General features: G+C 46.3%; 1 protein-coding gene across 2 annotated transcripts in view; it reads right to left on the reverse strand.

The window, feature by feature from the left end:
* The window catches only part of POLE (DNA polymerase epsilon, catalytic subunit), a 119,936-nt gene extending 105,862 nt beyond the window's left edge, over window positions 1-14,074 (reverse strand). The window contains exons 1-6 of one of the 2 annotated variants that reach the window (XM_056528647.1): window positions 13,918-14,074; window positions 4,918-5,053; window positions 4,255-4,335; window positions 2,356-2,400; window positions 2,166-2,258; window positions 939-1,093 (exon numbers count right to left, since the gene is read on the reverse strand). In XM_056528647.1, the coding sequence (XP_056384622.1) occupies window positions 939-1,093; window positions 2,166-2,258; window positions 2,356-2,400; window positions 4,255-4,335; window positions 4,918-5,053; window positions 13,918-13,979 (572 nt within the window). In that variant the 5' untranslated portion in view covers window positions 13,980-14,074. Of the gene's footprint in view, window positions 1-938; window positions 1,094-2,165; window positions 2,261-2,355; window positions 2,401-4,254; window positions 4,336-4,917; window positions 5,054-13,917 lie in introns of those variants that run through there. The other variant, XM_056528648.1, reaches the window with a different exon arrangement.
* Window positions 14,075-14,139: the final 65 nt, after the last annotated feature.

The raw sequence follows: 14,139 nt of genomic DNA on the forward strand, positions 1-14,139 counted from the left end.
ACCCCCAGCTTCTTCCACTACCTGAGACAGGGACTCCTGCTCAGTCAGGCTTCCATAGGGACAGGAAACACACTGAGGCTGGAGAGGAGGGCTCTTTTTATTCTCAGGTTTCCTGTCCCTAGGGGCAGAGTCCCTCTATCAGGTGGTGCTGTCATGTCATGGGAAATACGCGGCTTATTTTGCCAACCATTGACTTCAATTGTTTGGAAAATACACAGCAAAATACGACACATCGGACCCTAACAGTATAAAATTATAATTGCACTGAAAAGAGTTTTCATAGATGCAGTAAATACAGTGGTCCCTCAACATACGATGATAATCCGTTCCAAATGAACCATCGTTTGTTGAAACCATCATATGTTGAGGGATCCGTGCAAAGTATAGGAAGTTGTACTCACCTGTCCCACCGCTCCGGACCGCTGCCCTGGTTGTCGCCCTCCATCGCTGTCGCCATGTCCCCGACGCTCCAGACGTCTCTGCTTCTCCGGGATCGTGTCTCTCACGTCGCCGCCATCACGTCACTACGCACGCCGCTCCTATTGGATGATAGGACGGTGTGCGTGGCGACGTGATGACGACGATGGAGAGCGCCGGCGATGCAGGGGATCGTGAAGAGGATGCTCCGGAGCCCCGAGGACAGATAGGAGACCATCACCGGAGCACACTGGGCACCGTAAACGGCTATCCGGCAGCAGCTGAAGCAGTCAGCGCTGCCGGATAGCAGTTTATGCGACGGCCCAGACATACAAAAGCATCGTATGTTGATGCTGCCTTCAACATGCGATGGCCTCTGAGAGGCCATCGCATGTTGAAATTATCGTATGTCGGGGCCATCGGTCGGGGGGGGGGGGGGGAGTCACTATGTTTAATTTACAAACACAAAGCAAAACTAGCTTAAATACAAGTCTGGGTTTAAGAATAGTAAGTGCAAATACCTGGAAAGCATAGCAGTGTATGTGTCGCTGGCATGATCCCGCTCCTTGTTCTTTCGCACAGCTGGGGAGATCTCTTTCCTAACTTTTATCAGATCATCCACAGAATGAAAACATAACTTAATATAGTTTCTTTTCAGTCCCACCAGATGGTTGGGCTGTAAAATTAGAAAGGAAATTGAAACGTGAAAAAAAATAAAATACAACCACCATTGTGGTATTTACATATTTTCTACTAATTTATTAATTCTTATTAAATACACTTATTAATCATTCCATGAAAATATTCACACTTAACACAAACACAACCCAAATTATAAAACAAAAAAATGATCTTGAGTTACACCAAAATTTTCTCATAGGGACACTTGCGACATTTTAAAACTACCACCCAGCACTTTGATCTTGGAGAAATTTGTCACTAGGTTAATGTAGGAAATAGTTTTAAAGATCCAAGTAACTTCAATGGAACCTTACACACATAACCGCATGGGAAAAATGTCACTTTTCCGCATGGGGTATCCCAGGCTCAGTTCTTATATTAGTTCTAGTTTGGGAAGCGCTCTGCAGAACACTTGAGCATGGAGCCTAGGTCATATGTCCACTAATCTGCATCTCCATCAATGATTAGAGGAATAAACCTTGCAACAGTCTAGAAAAAAATAAAAAATATAAAAAACACAAGATTCCCCCCCCCCCCCCCACAAGAAAAAAATTAAAATAAAGATTAGATTAAACCTGCATCAGCAGCCAGAGGTTGTGTCATTTACTACTGACTAAAGGAACACACAAGATTTATCAATTTGCCCAAATCCAAAACTGGCTTTGCCTTTAGCAACCAATCACAGCTTAGCTTTCATATCTTATAACTAACTCTGGTAAAATGAAAGCCGAGCTGTGATTGGTTGTTATGGGCAAACAAAGTATTGGTTTGAGGCAGACTGATGCATGCATTCCTGGGGACAGGTCATTGCCAGTGTGATCACAATGTTACCATATGTATTTATTTGTTAGACGGAACAATTGTATTCAATTATTTTTTTTTACATTAAATATAAGAAATTCATACTTAAAAATATTGCATAGGGAACAAGTGAGAGAACAGTGAGATAAGTGAACAATGCTTCAGGAAGTATAGCTGAATGTTGGTCACACATAAGACAATACCAACAAGCTAACATCTATGAACACAACCAGACACTCCTAACATCTACATAGAAAAATACTGACCAAATCCAAGTCTTCCTTGGGCATAGTTTCCAATTTTGCAATCTTTCCTTGGAACTTTTTGGAAAGAAAGGATGAGACTTCCCTTTCACATCCCTGGCAAAATAACAAAATAAAGTCAGACTGATCCCAGGGCAGGGAAACAGAAGCATATAAAAATATATATTTATAATAGTACAAATGAATGACTTACCTTTTTTGTGGCCACATAGAAATACGGCTTGTATGGTAAAGCAACCTAAAAGAAAAGCAACGTTTTCAGAGATGCTATTGTGGATGTAATCAATCGGCTAAAGTTTACACATTAGTGCAATAAATTTTTGACAAATTTACATTAAAAAAATTAAAAAAAAGTCTCCAAAAGAAGATAGAGGACTATAAAAAGTCTAGTTCAAATATACAAGTTATTAGGCTCTGGTCATACATTTGTAGAGCACATAAGCAGAAACTGTCACAAGGATCACCAGATTGCACTCACTATTAAGGTGCTGACATGTCAACTCCTTATATGCATCGGAACCAGGGCTCGAGTCCTGCAGGAACGCACAGGAACGATGTTCCTTTGCTTTATCCAGGAGAAGGAACGCCGTCCCTGTTACTTTAGTCCTGCAGGACCAGCTTCTGTTCTTACCCTCCCTCCGTCTCCTCCCCCGGACTAGACTGCTAGATGCTGGAGATGTAGGACCTGTGACGATGTCACCATCACATGTTGGGGGCGGAGCTTAGCTGTGGAGGAGTGGAAAGATAGTGGCTGAAGGACCTGTGTGATACTGTGAAGGAGGCGGGGCTGAGTTCCCACACAATTTTTTCCAAGACTTGACCCCTGATTGGAACCATTCTAAGTGTCACACTGACATGGTGGCCTTGCATGTTCAAGGACAGTGGTGACAACAATAGCACTAGTCCAGTATTTATGTTTAACCTGTATGTGCAGTGTAGCATTAAGCATGAACCTAATCTTTAATCCCCTTAAAGGCAAGGTTACATGGGGTGCATCCACAGCCTATTTCACGGTATTTTTCGGCACCAAGAGATGGCTGAGGGACTGCAGAGTGAGCTACTGGTTGCGGCCAGGTAGCTTTGAGTGTCTGCTTGTAGTGGCGGATATCTACAGCGGGAAAAGCTCATTCTGCATCCGCTCTGCGACTGCAATCTGCGATACCGCAATGTGACATACGCTGCAGATGCACCAAGTGTAACCATGCCCTAAAACTTCCCCTTGACTGATCATGTGTGTTTTCGACAGGGAGAGGGGTTTAAGCTGCTGCCAGGCTCCTCCTTTGGCAGATTGTTTTAAAGGGGTCATACAGTATTATAAAACATAGCTGTTTTTTTCCAAAACAGCACCACTCTTGTTCTTGTGGTTATGTGTGGTATTACAACTTGGCTCCATTCACTTCAATGGAACTGAGCTTCAGTAACACACATATTGAGGCATGTGACATGTCAAAAGTGTTTTGTTTGTTTTTATTTTAATGTCAGTAACATTCTTTGGTCCCGTATAAACTACAGTTGAGGGTTAGGTTTGTAGAGGTAGTGCCAGAGAGAACCCGGTAGCCTCTTGGCCATCAGTATTCTATACAGCACACCATAGGTGGAAGTCCCAATTATCAATTTTGCATTAGGGCCCAAGAAGTTTAAGTGATAGTATGGATTATTTTTGCCAGATGTCCTTGTATAGAAAAGCCCAGTCTAAAGCATTTTCAATACTGTAAAAAAGGAAAACGCCACAAGCATATATCCGGAACATCTTTCGACACCTCAACACATACACTGTGCTACTGGCATACAACAAACAAGTCACAGATGTGATTTGGGAGCCCTTATCAAAACACTATAGCAGGTCCTTAAAAAAAACAATAAAAACACAAGACACATGTAAAGAGGCTGATTTGTGATATTAGGGAAGCTGCACCACACTAGAATAAATGCATACCTATCAGCTGGACTACTTCATTTACAAACAATAGTCATTCAGGGAATGAAGGATGGCTCCAGGAGAGCTGCTACTATATCCCGAACACAACATTTTACCTGAATCAGGTTACATACAACATGCAATATTTTTAATAAAAGAAGCTGCACTGTTCACCTTGAACCTGCTGCCATCTTCCTGTATGAAGTAATAGTCTACAGCACTGACAAGACGTTTGTCCTCATCAAGAATTTCTGTCTAAAAGTAGAAAAAAAGTAAAATGAATATTAACAACAATACTAAATGACATACTGAATATCCAACCAAACTATGTTCCTATGCATTATTCCCCAAACTGTGACTCCCCAGCTGTTGCAAAATTACAACTCCCATCATGACCTGACAGCCAAAGGCAGTTTTGCAACAAAGAGGGCCACAGGTTGGATATAAATGCTGCTATGCAGAGTAGCCTTTGATATCCATTTACTTACAGGCCACTGACAAAACATGGTGGTTGGAAAGATTTGCAGGTATCTGATAGATCTTAGATGTGAGTGGGAATGGAGTAGTCCTCCCACACAAAATTTGAGCCTTGTCAACAGTGTCTTTGTGTCCATCTGTGCAGATTTTTTTATTTTTAAGTTGCCACTTAATGAGCACTGTGTATGTGTGTATATGTTGCCAAGTGTCAATATCAATGACCATAGCCAGGGATTCTATAGACGTACAATCAATAGGTCTACTGCTAAGATTTACTGTATATTTTTCTGTCTATAATTCCACAGCTTTAAACCAATAAACAAGAGCAGGGAGTGAAAGATTAGAATATTCTGCACTTACCGGGTGCATGTTAAGAAGCCATCCTGTTTTCTCTCCGGGCTCCTTAATCCTCTCAAACCCATACTGAGCATCAATCTTATCCGTCCACTGGCTGCGCTCCAGTCTCTTAGCAGCTGAACTTGATGAAGTATCATCTCTAAAAGCAAGATAAGAATAAAGAATATCAAAGCTGTTCTGTGAGCAAGCGTTTCCTAGAATGCCAATCGGTCAATAGCATGCACCCACAAACTAAAGAAATGGTGCCAACCACAAAACTAGATTAATGAACATTTAAATAGGGAAATGGACAGTCTGTTCACCCACACTAAACCCAATACACAAGGTTATAGTGCGGGTGAACAGCAGTAAAAACAAGGGGTCATTACATAAATCTGTTCAACCCTTTAGAAGTTATGACTGCATTGCTAAATGTCTTACGTGCGCAATGGATGCGGGGAGTTAGCTTGCTGAGCATAGCCACCCTCTATGCCATGCAATGCCCGCGCTTGATATGAAAAGCTTGTCCCCTAAATTGTCGCACCACGGGCTTGGTTTATTTGTGGCAATGTGGCTGCCCGAAAGATTATATTGGCAAGACCATTAGGGAGTTCCGCCGTCGAATATATGTGAACACATTAACAACATTTTACACCAGCGGGACACACTTAGCGAGACACGTACATTAAATGCATGGAGGAGACCCAAAAGTGTGCACCTCTGCAGCCCTTGAGGTCATTCGCCCATTCCCGAGAGGGGGTGATTTGGACAAATGATTCATGCAGAAAGAAACCTCCTGGATCTATAGGTTTAGGTCAATAGCCCCACAGGGCCTCAATGAGGTTTTGTCCTTCACCCCCTTTTTTTAATCAGCAACTGGTCAACGTCCACCTTTTTCCATATTTATTCATTTTTCACCATGTCTTTTTATGGGATTTTAGCATGATGCAGAGTGCAATCATACACTTATGCCTTATACTATCTGTCAGGACTACATGCGTGTCCGGATTCAGCCATTATCGGCATATGAAAGTGTAATTTCTAGATATATGTGGACGATGATTGGACCATGCTATACTGTATAGGCTGGAACTGCAATATGTATCTTCTAATATCGCAGCCAACCTCTCTTTACTGGAACAGTTTTATTTCGTCTGGTCACATTCCCCCCCCCCCCCCTCATGTCACATTCCCCCCCCCCCCCCCCTCATGTCACATTCCCCCCCTCATGTCACATTCCCCCCCCCCCCTTGTCACATTCCCCCTTTGTCACATTCTCCCCCCCCCCCCCCCTTGTCACCTTGTCTTGCAGCAGCATACACTAGGTTTGCCGGGCAGATTTCAAACCTAGTGTATTTGCTGCAGAACAAGTCCTTTCCCCTTCAGCCAATCACAGGCTTTACACCACTGCGGCCTGTGATTGGCTGAAAAGTGAAAGGTCCTGTAAGATGAATAGAGCAGGGACCAGAGCGCACGGAGGGGAACGGCATCTGCAGGGACCGGGATTAGGTGAGCAAAATTTTTTTTTATTTTACTACTTTTTCCTTTTACACTTAGCTCAGTGTTTTTCTAACAGGGTGCCTCCAGCTGTTGTGAAACTACTACTCCCAGCATGCCCCGACAGCCTTTGGCTGTTCGGGCATGCTGAGAGTTGTAGTTTTGTAACAGCTGGAGGCCCCCTGGTAGGGAAACACTAACTTTTAGTATTTTTCTTTACCTGCTCTGGCCGGCCCCCGCAACAGGAGCCGACCCGAGCAGATAATCGCATGTTTTCCCGGGGGCCGCATCGCTATATCGCATTGCTTTTGCAATATATCATGCAGCCCGGCCGGGAACTCTGTAATTCTACCCCGAGCGTGACTCGGGGTTACCGATCCTGGCAGGGAAAGTTAACCCCAAGTCACGCTCGGGAATACCGCTCAGGAGCTTAAAGGGGTACTCCGGTGAAAACCTTTTTTCTTTTAAATCAACTGGTGGCAGAAAGTTAAACATATTTGTAAATTACTTCTATTAAAAAATCTTAATCCTTCCAGTACTTATTAGCTGTTGAATTCTACAGAGGAAATTCCTTTCTTTTTGGAACACTGATGACATCACGAGCACAGTGCTCTCTGCTGACACCTCTGTCCATTTTAGCAACCATGCATAGCAGATGTATACTAAGGGCAGCATGGTGGCTCAGTGGTTAGCACTGCTGCCTTCCAGTGCTGTGGACTTGGGTTCAAATCCCACTGAGGACAACAATAAATAAAGTATTATTATTATAATAACGTCAGCAGAGAGAACTGTGCTCGTGATGTCATCAGAGAGCATTCCAAAAAGAAAATAATTTCCTCTGTAGTATTCAGCAGCTAATAAGTACAGGAAGGATTAAGATTTTTTAATAGAAGTAATTTACAAATATGTTTAACTTTCTGCCACCAGGTGATTTCAAAGAAAAAAGGTTTTCACCGGAGTACCCCTTTAACTCTTTGTGGCTTTTGACATTCTGTATTCAATGGTTGTATTGAGACAATATTGAATGGATACTAGCAGTGGTGTATCATGTTTTGAGATACATACCTGTATTTACCCATTTGCGATTGGTGCATCATTCGTGTTGGGGTATCTCATGTTACACTGCTGCGCCCTACGATACTGTGTTGCACCAATACCTAATTATATCATGCAGCAGTGATAGTAATACACAGCAATTATCCCATTGGGTCATTTATCTGTGTCCATTCTGAAGTCAGCCATACTTCTCTTTTTTACCTAGTTCTATGACCTGACTCTGCTACTAGTATCTGTTCCAGTATCAATCCCCCTCAAGAAGACTGGACCTTAAATTTGCTGTATCCATTTGTGGTTATAGTAAGCTATTTGGTATTGTAGGGCTATCCCTCCCTATCCAATCAGGTTTTCAGGGTACCCTAGTGAGAGTGAGCCTCTTCCCTACCTTTTTTACTTGATCATAGGGTTATACAGGAACAGTACAAGACTAGGTTCTGGAGCAGGGCCACCCTTATCAGGGCGTAAACTTCACCTAGGAGTAGGTGTGGTGTGCCAACTACATCTTAGGCTCCTTTCACACTATATTATTGTTTCGTTTAGGAACTTCCGTCACTAAATCGGGGAAAACCGGCCGTTACAAAACCCCTGACGGCCACGACTAAATCGCATTGCAGCCTATGGGGTTTTGTAACTGCCCGTTTGCACCCGTATATGCCCTTAATTCATTACGGACGTTATATAGTGACGGGACATCGTGGCAGAAAAATTACTGGGGGGTAAAGGGCTGCTGAGACAACAGAACCTCCGGGAAGCATGGCCATGAAACTCCCCAGACCCTATCCTATGTATGGAGAAGAATTGTCAACATGTTTTATGACCTCTGCACAGATCATTCCACAGTGAGGGGGAGGCTGATCTGCTATTGTGTCATCTATATACTGGTGTCAGCTTTCAATGGTATGCTGTACAGACCACTTTCCAGGGCTCTCCTGCTTATCATAGACAGAACAGGAAGTGTCAACTTAGTTTTAGGCCTAGTGGTCAGAATGAAAACAGCATTTCAGCAGTACTCAATAATATAGCTAGTAAAATAGAAAATTAAAAAAAAAACACCAAAATTGATTAAAGGTGTACTCCGCCCCTTGACATCTTATTCTCTAAAGATAGGGGATAAGATGTCTGACCTTGGGGGTCCTGCCACTGGGGACCCCCGTGATCTCTCATGCAGTCAGGGAGTGAACTTTGCTCCGTGCCTGATGATGGGCGATACAGGGGCAGGAGGTTAGTGACGTTATGAAGTGGGTTATCCCGATCCTCTGGCCCCTGTATCACCGGTCACCAGGTACGGAGCAATGCTCAAGGTGACAGGGGGTTATTGCGTAGAGATTGCGGGGTTCCCACATCTTATCCACTTAAAAAAATTGCTGGTATGAGTCTGTCTCCTCCAGTGCGTACTGCGTGAAAGATCACTGGGGTCCCCAGCGGCAGGACCCCCGCGATTAGACATCTTATGCCCTATCCTTTGGATAGGGGATAAGATGTCTTGGCGCCAGAGTACCCCATTAAAAGGGTTTTCCCACAAATACATTGTATCCCCTGTCCTCAAGATAGGGAATCATTTTCTGATCACATGGGGTATGACTGCTGGACTCCCCAGACTCTACCCTGAGGGCATGCACACCACCACTACATTCATTCTCTCTGAGAGCCACTGCAGCTTATGCACAGGAAAGTTCTGTGGGAGCAGTAGATGATATTATGCCCTTTTCATGGTTGCTTATACAGAGCAATAATTATATCTACATCTATACGGTTACTTTATTCGCTATTTACTACTTCTTGATAATTTTACTTTAACGTATATATCAAATAAAGTTTTTTTTTTTGTTTTTTTTTTTATTAGAACTTTTCAAATCAGTGATACGTGTCCACTAGGCTCTTTCATTAGCATCCTACAGCTGTGTTTCCCAACCAGAGTGCCTCCAACTGTTGCAAAACTACAACTCCCGGCATGTGATAAGAACACATAGTGATAATGCCAGCGGCACTGCACCGGCCCATGTTACCCGTGATTTATTATCCTCATCGTACTGTCACTGTGTGCCTTAACCCTGTACTGTCACTGTGTGCCTTAACCCTGTACTGTCACTGTGTGCCTTAACCCTGTACTGTCACTGTGCGCCTTAACCCTGTACTGTCACTGTGCGCCTTAACCCTGTACTGTCACTGTGCGCCTTAACCCTGTACTGTCACTGTGCGCCTTAACCCTGTACTGTGACGTCACTGTGCGCCTTAACCCTGTACTGTGACGTCACTGTGCGCCTTAACCCTGTACTGTGACGTCACTGTGCGCCTTAACCCTGCACTGTGACGTCACTGTGCGCCTTAACCCTGCACTGTGACGTCACTGTGCGCATTAACCCTGCACTGTGACGTCACTGTGCGCATTAACCCTGCACTGTGACGTCACTGTGCGCATTAACCCTGCACTGTGACGTCACTGTGCGCATTAACCCTGCACTGTGACGTCACTGTGCGCATTAACCCTGCACTGTGACGTCACTGTGCGCATTAACCCTGCACTGTGACGTCACTGTGCGCATTAACCCTGCACTGTGACGTCACTGTGCGCATTAACCCTGCACTGTGACGTCACTGTGCGCATTAACCCTGCACTGTGACGTCACTGTGCGCATTAACCCTGCACTGTGACGTCACTGTGCGCATTAACCCTGCACTGTGACGTCACTGTGCGCATTAACCCTGCACTGTGACGTCACTGTGCGCATTAACCCTGCACTGTGACGTCACTGTGCGCATTAACCCTGCACTGTGACGTCACTGTGCGCATTAACCCTGCACTGTGACGTCACTGTGCGCATTAACCCTGCACTGTGACGTCACTGTGCGCATTAACCCTGCACTGTGACGTCACTGTGCGCATTAACCCTGCACTGTGACGTCACTGTGCGCATTAACCCTGCACTGTGACGTCACTGTGCGCATTATCCCTGCACTGTGACGTCACTGTGCGCATTATCCCTGCACTGTGACGTCACTGTGCGCATTATCCCTGCACTGTGACGTCACTGTGGGCATTATCCCTGCACTGTGACGTCACTGTGGGCATTATCCCTGCACTGTGACGTCACTGTGGGCATTATCCCTGCACTGTGACGTCACTGTGGGCATTATCCCTGCACTGTGACGTCACTGTGGGCATTATCCCTGCACTGTGACGTCACTGTGCGCATTATCCCTGCACTGTGACGTCACTGTGCGCATTATCCCTGCACTGTGACGTCACTGTGCGCATTATCCCTGCACTGTGACGTCACTGTGCGCATTATCCCTGCACTGTGACGTCACTGTGCGCATTATCCCTGCACTGTGACGTCACTGTGCGCATTATCCCTGCACTGTGACGTCACTGTGCGCATTATCCCTGCACTGTGACGTCACTGTGCGCATTATCCCTGCACTGTGACGTCACTGTGCGCATTATCCCTGCACTGTGACGTCACTGTGCGCATTATCCCTGCACTGTGACGTCACTGTGCGCATTATCCCTGCACTGTGACGTCACTGTGCGCATTATCCCTGCACTGTGACGTCACTGTGCGCATTATCCCTGCACTGTGACGTCACTGTGCGCATTATCCCTGCACTGTGACGTCACTGTGCGCATTATCCCTGCACTGTGACGTCACTGTGCGCATTATCCCTGCACTGTGACGTCACTGTGCGCATTATCCCTGCACTGTGACGTCACTGTGCGCATTATCCCTGCACTGTGACGTCACTGTGCGCATTATCCCTGCACTGTGACGTCACTGTGCGCATTATCCCTGCACTGTGACGTCACTGTGCGCATTATCCCTGCACTGTGACGTCACTGTGCGCATTATCCCTGCACTGTGACGTCACTGTGCGCATTATCCCTGCACTGTGACGTCACTGTGCGCATTATCCCTGCACTGTGACGTCACTGTGCGCATTATCCCTGCACTGTGACGTCACTGTGCGCATTATCCCTGCACTGTGACGTCACTGTGCGCATTATCCCTGCACTGTGACGTCACTGTGCGCATTATCCCTGCACTGTGACGTCACTGTGCGCATTATCCCTGCACAGTGACGTCACTGTGCGCATTATCCCTGCACAGTGACGTCACTGTGCGCATTATCCCTGCACAGTGACGTCACTGTGCGCATTATCCCTGCACAGTGACGTCACTGTGCGCATTATCCCTGCACTGTGACGTCACTGTGCGCATTATCCCTGCACAGTGACGTCACTGTGGGTATTATCCCTGCAGTGACGTCACTGTGGGTATTATCCCTGCAGTGACGTCACTGTGGGTATTATCCCTGCAGTGACGTCACTGTGCGTATTATCCCTGCAGTGACGTCACTGTGCGTATTATCCCTGCACAGTGACGTCACTGTGCGTATTATCCCTGCACAGTGACGTCACTGTGCGTATTATCCCTGCACAGTGACGTCACTGTGCGTATTATCCCTGCACAGTGACGTCACTGTGCGTATTATCCCTGCACAGTGACGTCACTGTGCGTATTATCCCTGCACAGTGACGTCACTGTGCGTATTATCCCTGCACAGTGACGTCACTGTGCGTATTATCCCTGCACAGTGACGTCACTGTGCGTATTATCCCTGCACAGTGACGTCACTGTGCGTATTATCCCTGCACAGTGACGTCACTGTGCGTATTATCCCTGCACTGTGACGTCACTGTGTGTATTATCCCTGCACTGTGACGTCACTGTGCGTATTATCCCTGCACTGTGACATCACTGTGCGTATTATCCCTGTACTGTGACGTCACTGTGCGCATTATCCCTGCACTGTGACGTCACTGTGCGCATTATCCCTGCACTGTGACGTCACTGTGCGCATTATCCCTGCACTGCGACGTCACTGTGCGCATTATCCCTGCACTGCGACGTCACTGTGCGCATTATCCCTGCACTGTGACGTCACTGTGCGCATTATCCCTGCACAGTGACGTCACTGTGCGCATTATCCCTGCACAGTGACGTCACTGTGCGCATTATCCCTGCACAGTGACGTCACTGTGCGCATTATCCCTGCACAGTGACGTCACTGTGGGTATTATCCCTGCAGTGACGTCACTGTGGGTATTATCCCTGCAGTGACGTCACTGTGCGTATTATCCCTGCAGTGACGTCACTGTGCGTATTATCCCTGCACAGTGACGTCACTGTGCGTATTATCCCTGCACAGTGACGTCACTGTGCGTATTATCCCTGCACAGTGACGTCACTGTGCGTATTATCCCTGCACAGTGACGTCACTGTGCGTATTATCCCTGCACAGTGACGTCACTGTGCGTATTATCCCTGCACAGTGACGTCACTGTGCGTATTATCCCTGCACAGTGACGTCACTGGGCGTATTATCCCTGCACAGTGACGTCACTGTGCGTATTATCCCTGCACAGTGACGTCACTGTGCGTATTATCCCTGCACTGTGACATCACTGTGTGTATTATCCCTGCACTGTGACATCACTGTGTGTATTATCCCTGCACTGTGACATCACTGTGTGTATTATCCCTGTACTGTGACGTCACAGTGCAGGGATAATATACACTGATGTCACAGTACATGGATAATACACACAGTGATGTCACAGTGCAGGGATAATAGATTTGGTTAGTAACAGTATACTAGTATTATTGGTAATATTGGTCTCGGTAAACAGGAGTTGGTCAGTAATTGGTGCTGCAGGGATAGCGCAACCATCTCACATCCGATCACTATGTGAAGTCTGCAGAAAAGTATGTGGGGCCTCATGTTCGCTTAAGGTTTTACAGAGTGTAGAGCCGCCTCTGCTGTGCCCAGCAGCTACAACTACTTTTATGTGAAAAGGTGTGCAGACTGTAGCCCTTCCCAGCTTGGACACAGTATCAAGTCCACAACATTATAGAATGGAAGCCTGACAAATCAGATAGCAGCCTTCCCTCCCAGGCTGTAGTACATAGAACCTGTCTATTTGATTTACCAGGCTTCTGTCATATATGTAGCGCCTGCGCCCTTTGACCAGTGGGGCTGGTATGCAGTTATTTCCAGGGCTCGTTTTTATCCCCAGTCCGGCCCTGGACAACAGAATCAAATTGGTTTTATAAAGAGAGGGATCCTCTTGGGACCATGACACCTATGAGCCCTTATAGGAACGTTTAGTATTCATCCCAAAATATGAACAGTGTTATTAATGTATTGTGTGTAATGGTAACAATGGGCCAGTGCTTGCCCAGCCCTGATACCCATCCACCCCCCTTACACCAGTGTTTCTCAAACAGTGTGTCTCGAGCTGTTGCAAAACTACAACTCCCAGCATGCCCGGACAGAATGCTGGGAGTTGTAGTTTTCTAACAGCTAGAGGCACATTGCCCTGCCCATACACAGCTATGGTACGGACTGTACAGTGCTGTCATTCACTGACAGCAAAGCACCTTGAAGACGCTGAACAGTGAGTGTACTTACTGCTGGCCTTCCCCGTCACCCCGGGGTTCGCTTTTATACTTCCCGCTGTTCTGCAGCACCATCTCGGCACCGCTCTGGACTTCCCGCGCCTACCAACTCCCGCCAGCTCCGCTCTATAGCCCCGCCCAGCAGTCGCCGCTCAGCCTGTCACCTTCCAATCCCTTCACTAGAAACAGCCAATCAGAAGCGAGCACATGCTGCCACCAACCAATAACCATAGCA

Source organism: Hyla sarda, chromosome 1, assembly GCF_029499605.1.
Source record: "Hyla sarda isolate aHylSar1 chromosome 1, aHylSar1.hap1, whole genome shotgun sequence".
NCBI lineage: Eukaryota > Metazoa > Chordata > Amphibia > Anura > Hylidae > Hyla > Hyla sarda.